The following is a 21,935-nucleotide window of genomic DNA, read 5'->3' as shown; positions in this document are numbered from 1 at the left end:
AAACCAAGCTTCTTAAGAAGCACTAACTATTAAGCAGCAAAACTGAAATCACTACTGATTTACACATTAGGAACACCTGAGTTACAAAACACAAGTTACTACAGCTTAAAAAAAGAAAAACACTTCACCTTTGAACAGTGTGTCTTTATTATTAGATTTTTGAGTTGTAAACACTGAAAACTGCAGTACAGGGCAAATGAAAGGAGCAGCTCCATTTATCCTTTGTCATGAGTTAGTGCATAGATTTAAAAGTTTAAAAAAAAAATCAAGCAAACATTTTAGCATAAGCTGCCTTTTCTTTCTCCTTTTGGGCTTTTATCTTCTGTTTGATTTTGAGTGTTTCTGTCTGGATAGCTGCTTAAAAAGAAAATCCATGATACAGTTATAGTAATCTCCTTCCATTAGGTCTCACATATCAAGACCAGGTCACACTGCTGCAAATTACCCATATTATTTTGTATAATAGAACTGCATTTAATCTTCTATTAGGTCAGATACTAGCAGCAAAAACCAACCTTGTCCCTTACTTTGTTTCACCTGGTAAGGTAACCACGTAGAGGAGGGTGCAGCAAGCAAGTATTGGTGCCAGCACAGAATTTATGAGCTAAAGATCTTACCCAATTAGACCAGGAAGTTAAGAAAGTTATTAAGGCCCCTATGAGAGAGGGAGATGGTTCCAGAGGCATGCTGTTGACCTGCAGAAGCAGGTTACCCAGTGCACCAGAAACATCACTGCTGTATAAAACCAGGTTTTCCACCTCAGTGGGCTCTCTGCTGACTACATCAGCATTTAAGCTGTTAGAAGCCAGCATTTTGGGCACCACACTGATATGATTTCCTGCTAAATACTACCCTGGTTACTTTGTTACATTCTTAAAGTAAACAATCTATAAAGAAACAGCTTTATTTTACCTTTGTCTTCAGGGGCTATTTCATGAGCCTTTTTAAGATCAGCCTTAAATAAAAGAGAAACAGAAATTAATGTTCTGATTAAATTTTTAGATTAAAAAAAAATATAAATATTGTGATCATTACCAATGCCTGATCGAGATCTTTAATTCCCTGCCATCCTTGAGCCCGTCTGTAGAGAGCTTTAGTATTTGCTGGATCTATTTTAAGAGCCTGTAAATTTAATAAAATTATCACATTAACATTTCATATACTTCACAGCCTCCCATCTCCACAAATGGCACAGTTCACACCAACAGACAATCTCCTAGGCTGCTTTGAGGGTAAACTGTCAAAACATTTAACTGTGTAAAAAGGAATGGTATATTCTAGCACACTGAATAGCTAGCTAATCAGTTTTAATACCACTGCACCAGAAGTGGTCTTTTGTGAAGGATGAGCATACGTGAGGATAAAACGGAACCTCTATACATATGTATCTCTTTCTCTTTCTCTCTGTCAAGGCAAAGGTGTTGCTGCAGTATGACTATATTGCAGCTCCTTCCTTCACACCAAAAAAAACCTCAAATGGCATCATAAAGAAAACAGGCAGATTTCCTGTAATGCTGTTTTCACTGTAGTCTAGAAAGATCCATACAAGCAATCTACCTCATGCTTCAGGAACCTTGCCAAGTTCCAGTCATTTGCCTTTTTTGAGCTGAGTGGTTTCACTAGTGTGTATATGCCAGCTCTATATGACAATATCAAACTAGGAAATACAGTGGCTGGGCAAAGAGATTGTTCTGCTATTTGATTACTTCAATTATTTTTTCAAAGTACCTCAGTTAATTTGGCTAGCTAGGTGTTTTGTTTTCTTGCCTGTGAAGACTGCATTCTTTTTATTGCAGATAGTTCTATAGTGTGTCTCTTTTTTATTATTTTAAAGAATATAGTTTCTTAGTGATTACAGGAAATCTCTTTGCATGAATGTGTGGCTTTATTAATTTCATTTATTAACTTTAATTCATTAATTAAGAATTATAGACATTACATGATGCATCCAGATTTTGTTAAATAACTTCAGTATTGGCTGTTCATATAACAGAAGTATTACTCTGGGCGCTCATCCTGATCTGTTTGCTCTAAAGCCTAGAGCCCTTCTGTGCCAAGAATTAGGTGTCTGTATTGTGTACACAATAGGTAGCATTCCTTGGTTTTACCTTGACCATTGTACGTAACAGCTATTTTAAAGCAAAGTTTGTTTGAACAGGTTTAGCTGTTCGTAATTCCTTATTTACTGAATACTGAATAATGCATATATTGCAGATTGTTAATTTAAAATGCTTTTGGCCTTAGGAAATCATAAAAGTGAAAGTGTATAGTTTCTCATTAACAATTACCTTGAACTCTGCTGGTTAATCTTAGTGTATCAGTGTTTAATCAGAACACCAGTTTCCTGTTTAACACTTGTGATGAGGTGTAAGCTAAATACATTACAGAAGTCTATTGCAGCTATGGAGTTGCCTTTATCTAACAATCCTGTAACCTTAAAAAAAAAAAGGAAGTTTGTTTTTTTCCCTCAATGGCAATTATGATTAATAATTTCTATCTGTAACACTTAAATGCTGTTTCAATTTCTACCATTTTCTAGATGACAGATATAACATTAGAGAGTTTTCTTCATTTTTTTTCTTTCCCCATCCCCCATTTGTCCATTCTGAAGGCAGGTTTATGAAAGTTTTCCATGTAGTAATGCCATCAGCAGGCTAGAAAGCAAGCCAGCTCTCTAAAGACCCCTCACACAGATTAGCCAAGACTCCTGCTTTCAGCATGAAGCCCTAGGAGATGCTGCTAAGGATCCTCTGCTAAGAGATAAGAGCATTCTTTGCTCTGTTTCTTTCAAAATTTCAGAGTTTACTGAATTATTTAAAGTTTCCTCAAATGTACTAAATTCTGTCAGCATGTCTATGACACTGTTCCTTTTTTTTTAATTCCCGTAGTTTTCAGTATTTCCATATTTATTGTTTCCTTCCTTCTTTCTTCCTATTCACTGGTTTCATTTTACCACTAAGCCTACCTGAAAGGGCTTTAGTTAGAAATGTCACTTCAATGAGTAAAATATAAGACCACCAAATCTAAAAGTAAGTAAAATGTTTTGCTCATACTAGTCTTCCAGAGAAAAGTATTCATCTTTCACTGAAGACAGTTTAACTCTTTGTAATGTAAAAATTAGCTCTGCTCTTGGGAAACAAAACTGACACTGACAGTGTGCATTTTTTCTGGCAGTAAGCAACAGCCCTCTTTTGCTTGTTTCTAATGAATCATTTCAATTTCAAAATTGTTAAAAAAAGCCACATACTGGAAAGTTAGTAATAACTTCACAATCAGCCTTCTACTTCATTTACTTTCAAATCATAAGCTTGTCAGAAGACTCTTAAAGCTTTGTGCCAACTGTTAATCAAAATACTAAACATTACCTCTGAACAACTTTCAATGGCTGCCTGCCAATCCGACAGCTTTAGTTTACAAGCGCCAATGTTTAAAACACAGGACAAAGCAACAGTCTTTAACTTTGGTTTGTCTGCCTCCTCTGCCACTGCTTCAGAAGCTTCTACATACCTGCAAAGAAAGAGATTGACAAAGAACATGTATTAGTGTTGCAACTTCCATTTTGTTCTGTCCTTAGCTATCTTTCCACAGATGTGTGTAAACTGGCCTCTCCAAACTGGTGTTTTTAACACAGCTTCAATTTCACTATTACAAATATTTACTAAACTAAATATGTAAGACCTACCCCAACAAAAAAGATGAACTCCCTGGCGAATGTTTTCCTAAAACTCCTATCCTTCCACTGTACTGACAGCATTCTTTTTCTTAGACTATTCTAGATGGCATGAAACCATTAGAGTTTATCTCAATGACTATTCTCAAAAAACATGTGGCTCATCAGTGGTAAAAAGTCACCACCACCACTGTACCTTCCTCATTCATGGGAACCTTGATCTCTTCTTCAGTTCCCTCAGTAATATTTAAATTAATTTAGGCATTTACAGCTAAAAGCTGAAGCTAACTTTACTTTGTAAAGGAGGGTGTTTTATGAGCATTAGTAACTCCATCTTCTTTCCACTGTCTTCCTTCATGACTTTTTTCCTGAACTTCAAAGCTGGCACTGGTTCAAGACTAAGCTACATCATTTACTGCATCACTGGGAGGAGTGGCTGACACACCGGAAGGCTGCGCAGCCATTCAGAGAGACCTGGACAGGCTGGAGAGTTGGGCGGGGAGAAATTTAATGAAATATAACAAGGGCAAGTGTAGAGTCCTGCATCTGGGCAAGAACAACCCCATGTACCAGTACAAGTTGGGGACAGACCTGTTGGAGACCAGCGTAGGGGAAAGGCACCTGGGGGTCCTAGTGGACAGCAGGATGACCATGAGCCAGCAGTGTGCCCTTGTGGCCAAGGCGGCCAATGGCACCCTGGGGTGTATTAGAAGGGGTGTGGTTAGCAGGTCGAGAGAGGTTCTCCTCCCCCTCTACTCTGCCCTGGTGAGGCCGCATCTGGAATATTGTGTCCAGTTCTGGGCCCCTCAGTTCAAGAAGGACAGGGAACTGCTAGAGAGAGTCCAGCGCAGAGCCACAAAGATGATTAAGGGAGTGGAACATCTCCCTTATGAGGAGAGGCTGAGGGATCTGCGTCTCTTTAGCTTAGAGAAGAGGAGACTGAGGGGTGACCTCATTAATGTTTATAAATATGTAAAGGGCAAGTGTCATGAGGATGGAGCCAGGCTCTTCTCAGTGACATCCCTTGACAGGACAAGGGGCAATGGGTACAAGCTGGAACACAGGAGGTTCCACTTAAATATGAGGAAAAACTTCTTTACGGTGAGGGTGACCGAACACTGGAACAGGCTGCCCAGAGAGTTGTGGAGTCTCCTTCTCTGGAGACATTCAAAACCCGCCTGGACGCGTTCCTGTGTGATATGGTCTAGGCAATCCTGCTCCGGCAGGGGGATTGGACTAGATGATCTTTCGAGGTCCCTTCCAATCCCTAACATTCTGTGATTCTGTGATTCTTTCATAGGGAAACTGAATCTCATGCTTCTTAATTTACAATGTGCTAATGCTGTCAGTTTTTTATTTCAAGTGGCAAAGGTCTGTTGTGGATATAAGAGTCCTAACTCTTAATGGCCTACTTGATAGAACTTCTGTGGTTTTTATTTAAAAAAATAAACCCCATGTGTTTGCCTACATTCACATTTTAAGCATGCCATGATTAATGCAGTCTTTGCAGATCAATGCCCATGTAAGCTCAATTTTTGCATGCCCTATCTTTTGACCGTTGCATTGTTTGTATACAGCCTTGGACCACAAAGATAAGCAAAACTTAAAAAGTAAATTAGACACAGTCCCACTGATTTTTCCACTTGCTGGCCATCATGCAAAAGATGAGAACCAGAAGAGAGAGAAAAGGCTAAAAAGCTAAGGAGAGTCATAATACAAAACTGCGTTATGTTCAAAACAGAATACATTTATAAATCATACCAAAACATGAAAGACTGCAACCTCTTGGTTGAGCAGACAGCTCTCTTGGTAGTATTCTATTCTATTCCTATCAGTTCTGGCAAAGTGCCAGCTAAAGTACACCATCCTACCTAAAGTATTAGATTTTTAAGATACAACAACAGGGCATGTCCACAAAAGTATGACCTACGAAGAGGAGCTGGAATGATCAGATTTGTTTAGTCTAGAAAAGTTACTATCTGTTCCATCCACAAGGACAAATAAGCAACAAATAGAAGCTGTCTACTCAAACTGGAAGAGCCTTCGTTGGGTGTACCTAAGAGTGAGCAAGACAACTAATTTTAAGGGAGGGCATAATTATACCTGATATTTACCTAAGAATGGGGGGGAAGAAATGGACAGATACAACACAAAGTTCCTCAAAGATCCATTCCAGCCTTTCTTCTGTATGATTTCTAAAAGGTTCATGCAGAAATCCTATTTACTCCAGGGTTTCTGTTGGTCTATGATGGGCTTTTTGAGGGCAGGGGGAGATGTTGCATCTTGGGTTAATATCTGTAATTAAAGGATTCGTTTTCATGCTTCAGAAAGACATCACTTGCTTGAAACCCAGTCAGATAAAAACCTCAGCTGAAACATTAAATATGCCTGAATTCTTTTTCTTTCATTATTGTTACTGCTAGTTAACCAGTGATCATTAAGAAGGTAGGGATAAAGGTCAGTATAACTTAAAAAAGAAAGTTTTTAGGAGAAGCTCATATACATAAAAGCAAAAAGTACGAAAAGAAGAAAAGAGCAGTATGGAAACAAAAGCCAAAAGACCATGATTTTGAAGGAAACTCTGAATTATACATGGAGTCAGGATGATGGTATGGAGCCTCAGAAAAAATAATAATGAATTAATAAGGGTCACATTTGGTGGTAGTCTCTCTTGAACTTACCAATTTCCTAAACCTGTTTTTTAGAAATCAGAGAAAGACTATCTATCTCCCTCCTTTCCTGTCCATTAACTATGCTGTGTATACTATTGTGCTTTTCTTCCCAGTTCTGCACCAGCACAGCAAGACTATTAAAAAAAGGAGCATTTAGTCTGTTCTAAACAATACTTCCTGCCTATAGGTCTTACCTAAAAGACCTGCTTGAATAAGTAGCTAAAAATCAACCAGATGTTTTCCAGATTCAGAAGGCTCTTTTTAAAAATAAAAAAAGAAAAAGAAAAGAGCACAGCAACAGGCACTTTTTAAATGCACATATCATTGCTTGACAGCAGTATTAATTTGGGTTACAGGAACTACCTGATTCAATGATGATAGCCTTACCGTAAACTTTTACTATACTTTTTAGCTGCCACTGCCCAATTTTGCGATTTGAAGAAAGTATTTCCTATATTCTTTATGTCTTCCGCTATGGCCACAATCTTGTCAACCTAATAAAATAGATGGAAAATATAAAGTATGAATATACTTATGGAAGAAGTCTTGACTTACTTGATGTTCAACAGTAGGATACCATGTCCATCCTCTTTCAAAGATTATTATAAAATCTCGGAATAAAAATATTCCAATTTCAGACAAATACTAGCTTCAAACCACTCCTATAATATTCTCTACTTTATGTAACACTGTAGTCTGAAAGATGAAATTCCTAATGGGTTTTCTATACTATAAAGGGTGAGAAAATACCAGAGACAACATAGCAGTTCAACTCCTTCCCCTAAATGCTGCTACCCACACAGAGCTATATATAAAGGTGTTGACCATTATTCATAGAAAAGAAGATATGTTAACAAAGTATTCAACCAAGACTGCCTATTCCCGAGAAAATTTTGTCTTTTGCTTCTTAAAACGCTATTAGTCACCTGAACTCTGCACGCCCTCAAACTAGAAGTCGTATCAACACAATTCTCCTTCTCTCAAACCACTTAAAACCTCTGTGGAAGGAGAAAAAAAACAACTGCCTGTCTTCATGAAATCCATCATTTCTATTTCCAGAATGGCATATGTTTCAAGTGTTAAGTTACTTTTCCAGTGGCAATAAACAGTTTACAATTACTGCTGTCTATACCACAGTTGTCTTAAGCTCTGTCAAATGTATATATTGCCATATGTACTACTATCAGTTTACACTTCTACCCTACTAGAATTAATGACCTTGAAAAAAACTGATCACAGCTCGAGACCAATGTCACCATGGTTTCTATAGTTAGTTTATATGAACAAGTTTAAGGTTAAAGGAGGCAGGCACCTGCCAACTTCAGTTCTGAATCACAGCAAATGCTATCCAAGAACATTTTCACAAGCTGAAGTGCTGCTCAGTAGTGAGACACAAGGAGTTTCTGTTTCTAGCTGTAATTGATTTTTTACTGTTCTGTTTCTAATTCTGTATTTGGAATCTACATGTGCAGCCCCCTTTTTTTCCCCTATCACAAAACACTGTTTGATTTACACAGTTTGTCTATTTCACTTCCATGATAAAGTAAAAACCTGCAGAAGAGCTGCTTTCACCAGTCTGCTTCCTAACTCCCAACAACAGGTCTTCCTTCCGTTTGAACAATTTGAAAAGCAAACAACTACTGGGAATTGAGAACGACTAGCTCTGTTGTAGTAAAAATATTTTTAAAAGGTTGATCTTTTATTTCTTCTAGTAAGTGAGACAAAAATCTTTTTAAGGGTGGATATTTAAAAAGTTGCACAGAAACAGTGTGCAGGTACAACATTAAGTCAGTCATCTGCAAGATGGAGTTCTAGTAATTGCAATTTGTCACTACAGAACAAACAAAAGTAAAAAGAAATGAAGAGAAAAAAATTAAGTGTAATAATTGTAAGTAATTGTCTTTTTAGTTACTGGGGAAAAAAAAATCACCTGCAATTAGCACTGAAAAAAAGAGATTGCAATCCCCTCCCACAGCATTCTCCTTCCTAAAATTGAATGTCACCGTTTAATCAGGACTTTGATCAACTCTTAAGAAAAAAGGCTTAGTGAACATCATCACAGACACCATGTAACTCAGATTATCTACAAGTCTTGCATTCTGTAAAATACCTGAAAAGAAAAATACTTACATCTTTCAAGTCAATATCTGAATCTTCAGGAAAATCTGGATGAGCATCTCCAGATCCATCCTGGGGAACAATTCCCCAGTCATCTCCTTCCTTTAGCTCTCCACATTCTGCAATGACGCACAACTGGAAAAATAAAGTTTAAATAGCAGTATTGCTTATTAAGACAATTTCCCTCAAAAAAGCCACAACTGCTGAGTGCTCTTTGAACAGTACAAATGCTTTTTCATATGTTTGGGTGCGTTGATTTCAGAAACCCATCACATCATTAGCTTATGTTCATTAAAAGACTTTTATCACAGCAAGCGTTGCCTTCAGAGGAGCAGCATTCCAAGAACACCATACCCACACTCCACAGAGAGGCTGGACAAGGAACTGACAGCAAGCTGAGCTAAAGCAAAACACAAGACCTGGAAGTTCTACGACATTAGAGAAGACAGTTCTTTCTCAAACTGCCAAGTCTTTTAAAGTTAGAGAGGTAATTTTTCAAACAACCACAAACTGACATGACCTACACACCGATTGCTTTTCTAGAAATACAACTTCTGACATAAAACTCATAAGAATTACATATCACTTAGGTAGGGTTGATGAATTCCACCTTTTAATTTCATCACCCATCCTACACTTCCAGCTGTACATTTCCACCTTCACCCTGATAAAGGCTTCCACCCTCACACCTGTGCTGAATTAATCAGTTCGTGCAGGGGAAATTTACAGCAAAAGAACAAAAGCCTCTTAACAAGGACAGTAAAATGGAAAATAACATGGTTAGTAAAAATAACTGGTTAACACTTAATGGTGCTAAACATTACACCAAGCATTTAGAAGACATGAATATACATCATACAATGGAAGAATAAACATAATCTCTAAGTGCTTTGGATTTTGCTTACCTTAACAGGATTTTCTCCTTTTACTTCAACGTTTTCTAGTATTTTAACGACACCCATTCCTTTGATCACTTGGCCAAACACCACATGTTTCCCATCCAGGTGAGAAGTAGGCACAGTTGTGATAAAGAACTGAGAGCCATTAGTACTGGGTCCTGCATTTGCCATGCTCAGCAGGCCTGGTTTATCATGCTGCATTGGGGAAAAAAAATCACAACCAACATATAAAAGATCTGTTATAAAACCATACATAGGCTAAGGCTATTAATATACATATAGCAAGGACAGCCATAATGACAACTTGGTAAGCCAGACAGTTACATACAGTTGGCAACTAATTCTACCTATCACGACTGAAGAGGGCAAATTGCCCAGCTCTGCATCTTTACTTGCCACCTAGCAGTCTAGCAAGCAGACCCACATGTGTGACTTGATGCTGTAACACCTGTCTGCTTCTTGTGCACTCAATCCCCTGCACAGCTGCTGAGCTTAGACAGATCACCTGAGAGATATGTTAAGTTCCACGCTGGATTATTCAAGACCACTGGCCTCAAGAAACAAAGCAAAACACCACACTGTCAAGAGGGGTATGTATTGTTAATTTTATGAGGGCTACTCACACAAAGTATGTTGTAGAACTATGGGCTTTAGGGGACTGTGGTCTTTATTATTTAAAGGTTGGTGGGTTTTTTTAACTCCTTCACTTTCCTAGAGAGACAGTTTTTATTCTGTTGGGATTTTTAACCATGTAATTATATTGGCTTATGCTACCAGGCCACAAACTAACAAAAATTTATTAAACAGCCCAACATGAGAAGATACTGTTTATGTTGTTTCCCGTAAGTACTTTTTCCTTCTTTGAAATAAGAATTACCTTGCTCCATCACACAGATTATTTCATTTTCACTTGTACTGCAAAAATGTACTTTTCACAGGTGTTGTGAGTCTCTTGTTGTTAAACTGGCATGACACAGTCATTAAGATATTATTCTCCCCAAGTTGATGTGGTTATTAAATGCAAGGAACTCTGTTTAACCTAAGTCAGTATGTTATACTAAGACACTGGTACATGACTGAAGCATGCAAGCTCTGGTATTCCTAAGAAACTTGATACTGTGCGGAGGAGCAGAGGACAAAAAAAAAAAGTATGACAGCACAGAGGAGATGGAAGCAGCAATTGCTGTGAAGTAGACCTCAGAGCTTGACGGGAGGTTGATTAGTTTGAGGTAACAGCCTGAGACAGCTGTATTTAAGCATCTGGTTTGTCCCTATAGACACTACCATTTTGAAGAACCTGTTGTTTTGAAAACTGTTTTCCCACACAGTGTTTGGATTTCCATGGTGGTAGGGAGAACTCCTTGCCTGAGGTGTTCAGCTGGTCATATGGCACAATGAGTCTGAGTGTTTGAACCAGGATTTGGCTCAGGAACTCTGGGAAAAGGTTGTACAGCTGAGGGCTAGAATTGCACCTAGCCAGCAGAAAGCTACTGGAATAATCTTGCCTTTGTCTCTTCTAATCTTGAAACTCATCCTGGGAATCAGAGATGGCAAATGACACAGAGGAAGCCTGTGTTCCACAGCAAGAGAAGGCATCTGGTAGCAAGCCTGCAGGAACGCAGCCTCCAAAACAAACATCTGACATTTTGCATCACAGTTGCTGGCAAACAATCAGAAGGGTTCCCCTATAGGAGATTTCTAAAAATACCACTTCAGGCTCGTCACTAATTCACTGCCCAAGAGGCAGAATAAGACCTGTAAATCTTACTTCCCCCCCACCCCCAATTACAACTAACGCTAGACAGCAATGGTTTGTAAACAAAGAGTCAAGTAACAATAAGCTCTGGTGTTGCCTTACACCTGCACATTTACCTTTTGTCTGGAGAACAAGTTGGAAAATTAGGGACAGCTGTCTGGTGGTTCTGATCTTCACGCTTATGTACAACCCTGTTTTGTTTGGGACCAACTCTCAATATTAGTCCCATAATGAGAGTCCCTATTTATAAACAAAACTGTTGTCAGTCATGCATTTTCTTGCCATGAGTGTTTTGAAAAACACTGCAGATCAATAGAGTGTCTTTCCCATGATGGTATTTTTTAAGCTTATAAAGCAAGTAAAAAGGTCTGGACAAAATCAGATTCTCTGATCGAATCAAGGCTTGCAAAACTATGCCATGGTAACAACACTGCTTGAGGACTGTGTAAATTGGGTGCTCCACAACAGCACAGCCATTCAGCTGGAGAAGTGACACCAAAAAAAGCCTAGTGGGATTGATCTGACATGGTAAGATGACTACTGACAAACTCCTGCAGTTTATTGCAATGTACAGGAAACCATACAAAGAACACAACAAACAGGCAGCTCCAGTGTGCTCGAGTGTCAACAAAAACAACTCACTGTTGTCCAAAACAGTGGTTTGAGGACGCTTTGCAGGCCTGCTAGATTAAGTGCAAGATCCAGTGAATTTCTACGTAGTAGAGGTATTTTAACTCCCACTAAAATCCTAACATACTTGGCCAACAGATGACTGGAATTGAGCTCCCTGACTCTGTACAAGATCCAAGCAAGTTCTTCAACTCATCCCTGGCACATTGACAATTTTTGTTATAGCTGAGCAGTCAGAGAAGTACAGAAATGGGGATCATTTGCATTCCATTCATAATTGCCTCCAGGTCTCTCCTGACAGTACAACCAAAAAAGTAATGATGATACAGTCTCCTTCTTCAGGGAGCTAGAGCTCCTGTGACAAGGACCAATGCAGAGGAGTAACTTTAAGCAGCAGTGCTATGGGCACCACCATAGCAAGTATTAGACTTAAGAGAAAATCTCTCATAACTGTAATTAACTCTATGATGAATGCTGGAGCTACATGGTCATGGACTTTGATGTCTGATTAGTGGAGGATTGACACATTTTCTTTTCCTAAAATACTGTTTGGAGGCAAGCACAATTGCAGTCAGGGCTTTGTTTTAACCACGGGACAACGCTGTCTGTAAGTTTTTTAGTCAGTGTGGTTGAGGAGTCATTCATATGCTATCAGGTAATAACAGGATATGAGAAGGGTTAATGCCAGTGCTGAGAACAGTTACACCTACAACAGCGGGTGGCCTGGCTGTTGTAAGTGGTACTTGCAGAATATGTTCTTTTTGTTGTTTCCAGGTAGTAGTTCCACACAAGTTCAAGATGTGATTACTGATAGTTCAAGCACAGGGGATTTTTTCCAGCCACACGGCCCTTTATGTACAGCCGAGAACACAGATGAGCACTCAGAACAATTATTATGGTTGCCACTTTTCGCCAGAATACCTGAGTCTGATAGCCAAAAAATGTAAGTTACAGTGTATGGTAATACTTAAATTTTGAGATCTTCAAATACTGTATAAATTGTAGGCTTAAGGTACACAGACCTGCTGTACAGTATGGTGAAAAGCAGTCTTCTCCCCTTTCTGGAATACCCATTTTAAAGAAAGGTAGAACTAAAATGCTTAAAAAAAAAAAAAGATTTAAAAATACAGAAGGCAAAAGTTTCTTCTTCAAAAGCATAAAAGTCTTATCTTACATCAAAAGACAGACCCTGGAGACATCAACTGCATTTGATTTTGATGATAAAGAGAAGCCTGAAGAATGGTAATGGACATTTTAAAGGTTATGCCTTTGCAAAAGAAACAAGAAAAGACACAGGACACATCCTGAGAAAACTGTTGTTCAAAAATTGTACTTGTGCGTGTAAAGCACATGCACCTGCAGTCTTCCTGGTGTCACTAGATGTTGATTTTGAGGACAAAGACAGTGTTAGAATTTCCTACTCGTGCAGCACAGCTCCCTCCTTTCTTCCCGCAGCTGGGCTGACAAAACTGCTTGTGGGACTGCACTAATGGTTGCTAGTAATGAAATAGTGAGCTCTAATACAGAAGTGGGAATAAGTAATGGGAGGGGTAGGAACTTCTGCCATCAAAGCCAGCATCTTTTAAAATGACATCCCCAAATCAAGACCTTTGCATATTCAAAAACTTGCTTTGTTCACAGCACATTTTTCCAACATTTTGGGTGGAAAAAAAGCCATTCATAAACAGCCTTTTACTTCTCATATCATTGAAAATAACTTTACTGGGGAAAATGCTTTCTTTTAAATTTTCCTTTGGATTAATTCTGCAATCTACCATGGATTCCCCACTTCTTAAATAAGAAAAGTATTTCTCACATCTAATCTTAAGAATGTTACTAGTATATGAAAAACAAAAGCACAAAATAAATTTAATGCTAACATACTGTATATGCTTCAGAGTGACAAAATTTGCCACTCTTAAAATAGTATCCCTACTTCAATGAGAACTGAAATATTGTTTCAAATGAATTTCTGATGGTGCAATTAAAAAGAAAGAAAGAAAAATTTAAACTATTCTTGTCTTAATGAGGTTGACCTCATTTTGTATGCATTCATACATGTATTTGTTCTGTATTCAACAAAGACTTTAAGGACAAACTACTTTGGGGATTTTTTGCTGCATTCTTTCCACTGCTTAAAAATACATTAACCTTGGACTAAAGCGCCCTAATTCTGAACTTGAAGAAAAATAAAAATCACTGAAATCTCAAAAACTGAATACAATTACTATTTTCAATAGAGTACCTTATAATGAAAGTTTTCATCTTCAAACTTTTCACCATATATACTTTCTCCACCCGTGCCATTTTGGTTTGAGAAATCTCCACCCTGGACCATGAATTGCTTAATAACTGTAAAAGAAAATAATTATAAAATACAGCAGCAAGGCAGGAAAGGCATGAAGAAAAACAATTCAGAGATGAAGAGCAATCCCTGTCACCAGCACCTGCCTAAATTAAACCGAAAACCACTTTTTATTTATCAAGTCTCCCCTAAGTACTCCTTTTCAGTTAAGTGGACATCATTTGATGTCCTCCTTTACCTGAAATCCATTTCAACCTATTCACAACTCATAGCAAACTGGTTTTAATAACTTACTAGGAAATTTATAATTAAAGAAAAAAAAAAACATCTAGTCATTAGGAAGATCAAAAAGTCAAAAACTTACTGTCAGTCAAGTTATTTCTTGAACAAGTGCTCCAAAATATTATTCAACATTATTTGAAATACTGATAATGGAGGACTTCTGTTACCAACAGGAAAACAGAGGATTTCATACAACTTACTTCTGTGGAAAGGGCATCCTTTGTAATGGAGAGGTTTTCCAGTGGTAGGCCCTGTTCCTTTCTCTCCTGTACATAACGCACGGAAATTTTCAGCAGTTTTAGGTACAACATCAGCAAATAATTCAAAGACAATGCGTCCAACTGAAATGACAGAGAATGAGACATATTTTTAAGTCCTATCCTTGGCACGGTGATGCGTTGAGCATTACGGGGCAAAGGAAATCAATGTTTCAGACGTTATTATTTTTATGTAGTTTTCTACTAAATTTACATTTGGGGGTTGTTCCATGGCAATTGCTGGCAGAGTTGCATTAGGTTTTTAGCAAGGTTATTACCAACAATGAATTCCACTATCAAAAATAACTTAGGGAGAATAAAGACAGAGTCTGCCAAAAACTACCAAAAATGCCAAATGCGTTTTCTGACAAAAAAATGTGCGTGGGAAATCACACACACAGGCATTAAAGCCAAATTATGTATTTTAACATGCATCCTTATTTTATGTCTGTTTTAACATACATATGTAGCTTGTTCAATCAAAAATAGATACAATAAAAAAGACTGTTTTGTGAAGACCTTTATTTGATCAAAAAGCTTATGCCAAACATGTACACCAACCTTACTGCTCATTCTCTTAAACCCCAATTTTACTAAGACACAGTAATACTTAACATCAGTATGAATAATGGCTATTTACAGTTACCGAAGCTACTAGCAATCGTTAAATCCAAAAATGTACATGTTTTAACTAAAGGAAGTGAAACGTGAGTAGCTAACAGATCCTGTAATAGTTGATAAATGGATTCTGTGCCAAAGCCTCATCTTTTAACAAACTGGCTTTTCGGAGAGCTATTTCTCACTCCTAGCAGCCGCCATCAGCTGATGCTCTTGTTTTCTCATCAGCCTCACAGTCAATTAGTTAACATAACTTCACTCTATCGGAAGCTAAATGTAAACATATTAATTCTAATTAATACAGGAATGAAAACAAATTAGACACCTGAAAGTCAATAAAAGGCAAATCATCTTACAGACTTTCTTCTTCTATTCTCTGGAGTAGCAGAATGAATAAGTGAGACACAATAACCTGACTAAAAGGCAGCATCTATCTTCACCCATGCAAAATTTGAAAACCTACACTTTCAAATAGTACCCCAGTTTCCACATGGTTGTTTTCTTATTGCCATTTCGATCGTTTGCCCAGATTTTTGCATGACCTCTGGCAACACCGGCGATGCCAAGGGAACGACCATGATGACCAGTTTGCATCAGCTTTCACTCCCACAGACCACCGGCGCAGCCCGGGCGGCGGCAGCCAGGTAAGGGCTGGCAGCCAGGTACGGCCTGGTGCGCTGCGGCACGGCCCCAGACATGGCGGGGAGCCACGGTTCGAGGGCAGGAGCCGCAGCCTGACACGAGGGTGGCTCCGGTCAAGGCCGAGCTCGGCGCGCCAACGGCACGTGGAAGTGCGTGTGTAGGTGCGGGCCGCTGCCATCCCCCATGTGGTGCGGGGCACAGTGCCACGCTTGGTAGGGCAAGGCTGTACGGGCCGGTGTCGCAGGGGGACACTGATGGCGGTACATGTACCTGCTCCCCTGCATCACCCACGGGTACCTCCCTCAGCTGGGAGGCCGCGGGGAACGGGGTGCCGAAGCAGCCATGTTGCCTTTTTATTTCCTCGGGCCTGTTCATTCTGGCGGGGAGCGCGCATGGCCCCGCCGCGAACGGCCCTCCAGCGGGGCGGGAGGGGCCTCGCCGCGGGGCCACGTTTCTCCTCCTCCCCGGCGCCGGGTATGTGTGCTCGCAGCCCGCGGGGCCAGAGCCCGGCCCGGCGCGGCTCCACCGGAGCCCAACGGTCCCTCCTCCTCGGAAACGTTCGGCCCGGGTATGAGCCGCCCGCCCCCGGCCCCGCGCGTTCTGCACAGGGGTGCCCCAGTCCTCCCACCACGGTCCCGGCCCCAGCCCCGGCCCCAGCCCCACCGCGCGGGTCTCGCCCGGGTCCCCGCCGTGAGGGCCGCCCCGTGCCGCCCCCTCCCCACCTCGCTCGCCCCCGATGTCCACATCGAAGAAGGCGCGGGGGTTGCAGGGCTTGCTGGGCCGGGCCAGAGGGGTCGGGTGCGACATATCGCAGCTGCCCGCTGCCGCGGTGGCTCCGCCTGCTCGGCCGCCCGCGATTCCGGCCGCCGCGGGGTCGGGGCCGCTCCCCGCTCCTCCCACCGGCGGGGGGGCGGGCGAGTCGCGGCGCGGGCCGTGGCCGCCCCGGGGAAAGAGACCTGCCCCCGAGCTAGTGGCGGCGCGGCCCGTCGCTGCTAGGCGGGGCTGGGGGAGCGCGGCCGGGCTGGGCGTCTCGGCCGGCAGCGCGGGGGCGGGCGGGCGTGTCGCGGGGGCCTCTCGGTACCCCCGGCATCGCCTCGCACTGCTCGCCGAGGCGGCGGGCGGCCGGGCGGGAGGGGCGGCCCGTGGTGGCGGCCTGCGGAGCGCGGCGTGCCGCACGGCGGAGCCAGGGCCGGCGGGTGGCGGCAGTAAGGGTCGGCCTCTGCGTCCGGCCTCGAAGCAGCCGTGAATGACTTAAGAGATAATCTGAAAAGGAAAAACGTTTCTTTCTTCAGGCTGGGCACACACACAGAAGGCCTGGGAAGGCGGGTGAGGAGAGGAAATTTTGATTTTGCCTGGGCTTATGTTCTAGGAGGGAAATGCAGGCTTTCCGAAAAGCTGTGACCCACAGAGAAACGGGCAAATTGTCAAAAGTGACCATCACCACATAAATGGTTAGAAACACTGAGTAACTCCAGTCTTAAGGCCTGAAAACAAAATGTGTTTCTTTCCAAAGTGTGAATGTCACAATAATTGCTCCAAGGCAAACAATCCCTTTCAGCCACTTGTCTTGGCCAAGGGACATGAATACCATCAACTAACTTTGTTGGGGACCCTCAAGGTGAAGAATTCCCAAGCTGATGAAGGGTCAACATGGCCACATTCTGTGCTCGCTGGCATCATGAAGGCAAGGCGTGTGTTGAGGCAGAAGCAGAAAGGGCAGAAGAGTGCTGGGCTCTGACTCTTGCAAACTTACAGTTCTTCTGATCAAAATGAGCCTCTCTATTCCTTGGACTTCTCTAATCCATCCCAGAAACCTCTACATTCATTCTTTGGTTCATTGTATCCTCCAAAGGCTTTCTCCTCTAATTCATGTCATCTTTGTATGTTTGGACTTGAGCTTCATCAAGCTGGTTTTCATCTCTCTCTCAGTATGTTCTCAATATTAGATGTGTCAGAGGGCAGTTGTAATTCCCAGATTGAAAGAAAAGATAAAGTAGCATTGATATTAATAACACTGCTGTCAATATACTGCATCGTGATCATTCCCACAGCCTCTGTACAGATGTTGGATAGAAGAGGTGATCAGCACTGAGTGCTATTGTATATTGCATCTGGGAACCCTTAACAGAAGGAAAAGCCATCTGCTACCATCTGGGAACACTTAGTGAGGAATCAGTGGAACCACACTAAGGCATTTCTCTCTCTGAGCCAGGTCATGCAGCTGTGTCAGGGATTTCGCATGCTCCACGATGTCAAAGGCCACCAGAGCTTTGAGTCATTGGTAAGTCACCAGGCATCTGGCCATGGTCACTGGCAGAGATACCATTCTCATTACGCTTAGTATATGTGAGGTGCAGTGAGTGGTGTAGGAGAAGTGATCTCAGTGAGGCATTTGCTAGCCAAGTGAGTGCGGTCTAGAAGAGATTTCTTTAGCAGACATGAGAGTAAAGTGCGTTTTGTTGGTGTGTGTCCCCGCAAGAGCTGCTGGCAGCTTCCTCTCAGGAAGAAGTAATGATTCATTCTTCCAGGAGCAGACTTACACAGTCCCTGCAGCTTTTTTCCTGGCCAGATTGGAATAGTCTAGATTCTAGATTAGTAATTCATATTACTGTAGTTGCTCAGAGGTCCCTATGTGCAAGGTACTTCAGAGGTGCAAAGAAAGAGACAATCCCTGTGCTGATTTGGAGATGTGAGCTGGAGAAGAGAGAAATTAAGCAACCTTCTCAGTGTCAGTAGGAGATTCTGGAGAATGTGTGAGCTGAATTAATATCTCTCAAGCACTGCAGTAGCATTATTACTGTACATATTGTTTTATAGTCATTGACAGATTGTAAAAAATAAGTATAGTGTGACCTCTGTCAAGAATTTACTGGGTGATTTTATGTTCAGATTAATATATTAAGTTATACACTAAATTGATAGATAAATAATCTCTTTCAAAGTCAGATTTACTTTATAAAGTCCTCTAAAATCTCTGTTTTCAAGCAGTAAAATTGCCTTTGTGATCCTGTAATGCTTTGTAATCTTGTAATTTAAAAATATTTCCTATCACCAAAATATCTCTTACATTTAGACACCTCCCAGAGTTTACGTGGTCAATACTTGTGAAGTAGTACACTGGAAATAGGCACTATAACTGAACTGTCTGTTAAATGTTGTAATTCAGATATGCATATATCATTCTAAAACTTCTGCTCTGATGGAAGACACAATAAGCAAATTTATTTCATAATCATTCTAGCCTGTCAAATAGCATTCACAAAAGAATAAACTGTAAAATAAAGATTATTTCTGATTGTTGCTTATTGTGCAAGGTGGGCAAATATGTTCACATTCAGACTAGGATTTTTTGCTTTTTTTTAATTTTCTTGCTCTTTTTTTCACCTCTAGATCTGTATTTGACACTGTGAAGAAAACAGAAGCTTAAACATGTTCATTCCACCAGAAGGTGAGTGCTTTGGCTCAGTGCAGAACTGCCTTGTCTAAGGATATTAAAAGCCATTTTGGTTTGTATAGGAGTAATCGCACATTTGTGGGGTTTTCACTGGCCTGAATTGTAGCTTCAGAATATGGTCCAGTGGAATACTAATGGGATCCAGCTGACAAGCGACTGAAACACATACATCACCAGCTTTTCAACACAGCTATCAAGAAGCTTCCAATCTGCAATTTTTTGGTAACAGTCTTGGTAAGGATGCTTTCACTGCTTGCTGTGAAACAGAGCAGCCACTCAGCCTTTCCCGTGCCGTGTGACACACAGGGTGCATCATGTGCTATTCCCATGTGACCTGGCACGTCAAGCACGTCACCTTCGTGAGAGAGACATGAGACAGGACAGAGAGAAAAATAAATCTGTTTTCTCATCATCAGGCTTATTGTTCCCCATCTACACCAAGTCTTTTTCTGCATAAAGCTGAATAAAGAGGTCCCCGATTAAACCCATACTGAGCAGTTATGGACTCTGAGCTGATTCCTCTAAGCTGAATTAAAATCCAATGTTAAACAATGAAAGAACCGTATGTTCTTGTCTCAGGATGTTTTAAAAAGGAAATTGTGTACACAGAGCTGACATAAAATAACAGATATTGAAAGAAAAGTCATGCATTTACTCATCACTCGTTTTCAGATGTGCTGATCCCTAAAGAAATGGTTTAGCTAAGAACCAAGCAAAAATAAGCAGACTTTTTACCTATATATTTTAGCTCTGCTTAGAACATGTTTTAGAGACAAAAAAACAGAGTAGCATTTAGGAGCTCGGGACATGAGGAGGCATGGCAGAGAGCGCCTACGACTTCTCATAACAGTACAAGACATGTCTTTCAATAAGGAGAGGCCTGAAGTGTTGGCTAGCCTCTGGCTGATGTGGGATGTCGGTTTTGTTGCTAAATTCCTGCCCTCACTTCTGATACAAACGTATGTCCTGTATATTACTGCAATTTCATGTAAATGTATAATGCTGTTTATCATAGTTATCACCAAAAGGTATTAAAATATCAATTACGATGACTATATTCTTTACTATGTAGAAAGCCTTTTTGGTCTGCATCTAATGTGGGTAGGGTGGAGTCCAAGGTGAACTACATTAGCATGGATTTAAAGACAAGAGTGTAACCAGCAAATACTAAGTCCTACAACAGATTTTGCCATTGAAAAATCTGGGACATGAAGATTTCCAGCTAGACTTTGGATGGAGTCCCAGGCAGGAGGCTTAGAAATACAATCTACCAATTCTAACAACTCTGTTGTAGAGAGGAACCAAACCAGGTTCTAAACAAGTGTTTGAACTTTCACAGGTATGTACGTCTTCAGGCTCTTCTGGAGGAAAAAGTAGAGTACCTTTGCTTTAGGAAATTTGACAAGATACAGAATTAACAGCAGTGACTTCAGAGGACTGGAAATACCTATTACCTTCACACAATCCAATTCTCACCATATTACTCAATATTTATATTGTGGTGATTAAAAGAAGACATCCCTTATCTGGCTTTTTTCTCTATTTTTTAACACCGAAGACTGTTGAAAACAGATGTTTCATTACATATATCAATAGTTTGCAGTGATTTTGAAAGAATTGTCTTAAATTAATATTTCACTTTAAACTGTCTTTCGTTTTCAACTGATGGTGTCTTCTATGTAAAAAGACAGTGAAACTGCTTTTCTATATTAAGGCAGCACCTTTGTGGCACTGTTCAGGGGCTGGGAAAAGTTGCTGCAGCAACAGTGTGAGTTATGTAACGCTCTGTTCGGTGAAGGATGAACAAGCTGGTTTGCAGGGGGCTGCAGTCCCAAGCTCTCTGTTGCTGTCAGTTTCTGTCCCTGCTTGTAGAGTAGAATACATTTTATAATAGGTTTTAAAATTCTCTGTGGGGGGTAATTTAGACTTACTGTGCTAAATAGTAATAATAATAATATGGAGAGAGAATAATTCTAGACATTTCTTGATACTGCATTTTACTTGACATGTTTGAAGTGGCAAGAAAAATTGGATTTTATTTATTTTACAGAATCCAAAATGTTGCTGATGCGTTGCAAAGTGTAGCGAGACTTATCTGTGTTTGTGTAACTTACACAGCATGCTAAGCAGTAAGTCATTAATGAGCATCCTGGATTAATAAACTTTTTTTTTAATATCTTCAGAGCTTACCTGTTCTGGCCTCTGGCTTCTTTTTGTGGTTCCTCCAAGGCCTCTTTCTGACAAAAAAGGTTTAGGAGCATTTTGGACTTGTGCATTCAGGACTGAGCAGGGTGGAAGGAAAGCAGCTGTAATGGAACTCAAAGTTTTATCCAGGTCTAAGTGACAGGGAGGCTAAGTGAGACTTAGGGACTTGGCTTTTAACCCAGCCTGTCCTAGCTATAAAACTTACTTCCTACATTTTCAGGAGAGAATATTCAGAGAGATTTATGCTCTATGAAACACAGAAATACTTATCCAAGCATTCAGCTGTTCCAGGATTTGAATGATCCTTTTTACGTATTGACAACTTTCTAATGAAGTCCCATACATTTCTACATTGAGAATCTGGCTCCTTTTCTGACTGAAGTTTCATCAATTCCATTGTCTTTCTCTGCACATAAAGAGTCTGACC

General features: G+C 40.6%; 1 protein-coding gene and 1 long non-coding RNA gene across 3 annotated transcripts; one reads left to right on the top strand and one right to left on the bottom strand.

Annotated features, from left to right (window-relative positions):
- Nucleotides 1-123: 123 nt before the first annotated feature.
- Nucleotides 124-16,764, bottom strand: PPID (peptidylprolyl isomerase D). The gene is made up of 10 exons (XM_068403578.1): nt 16,572-16,764; nt 14,533-14,673; nt 13,991-14,097; nt 9,366-9,554; nt 8,473-8,595; nt 6,730-6,836; nt 3,366-3,507; nt 1,036-1,122; nt 913-955; nt 124-354 (listed from the first exon to the last, which is right to left on the bottom strand). The coding sequence occupies exons 1-10, from the start codon at nt 16,654-16,656 to the stop codon at nt 266-268; spliced, it is 1,113 nt and encodes a 370-aa protein (XP_068259679.1). The 5' UTR covers nt 16,657-16,764; the 3' UTR covers nt 124-265.
- LOC137664931 (uncharacterized) lies at nt 16,283-21,444 on the top strand. 2 transcript variants are annotated; one of them, XR_011048411.1, is made up of 4 exons: nt 16,283-16,417; nt 18,062-18,130; nt 19,240-19,297; nt 20,643-21,444. It is a non-coding gene; the product is annotated as an uncharacterized lncRNA (long non-coding RNA). The 2 variants fall into 2 exon arrangements; XR_011048412.1 differs by lacking the exon at nt 16,283-16,417 and adding an exon at nt 16,998-17,175.
- The last annotated feature ends 491 nt before the right edge of the window (nt 21,445-21,935 follow it).

The sequence above is a fragment of the Nyctibius grandis genome, chromosome 6 (genome assembly GCF_013368605.1).
Source record: "Nyctibius grandis isolate bNycGra1 chromosome 6, bNycGra1.pri, whole genome shotgun sequence".
In the NCBI taxonomy this organism is placed as follows: Eukaryota; Metazoa; Chordata; class Aves; order Nyctibiiformes; family Nyctibiidae; genus Nyctibius; species Nyctibius grandis.
The sequence above is the reverse complement of the archived record's forward strand: the minus strand, read 5'-3'. Positions and strand labels throughout refer to the sequence as shown.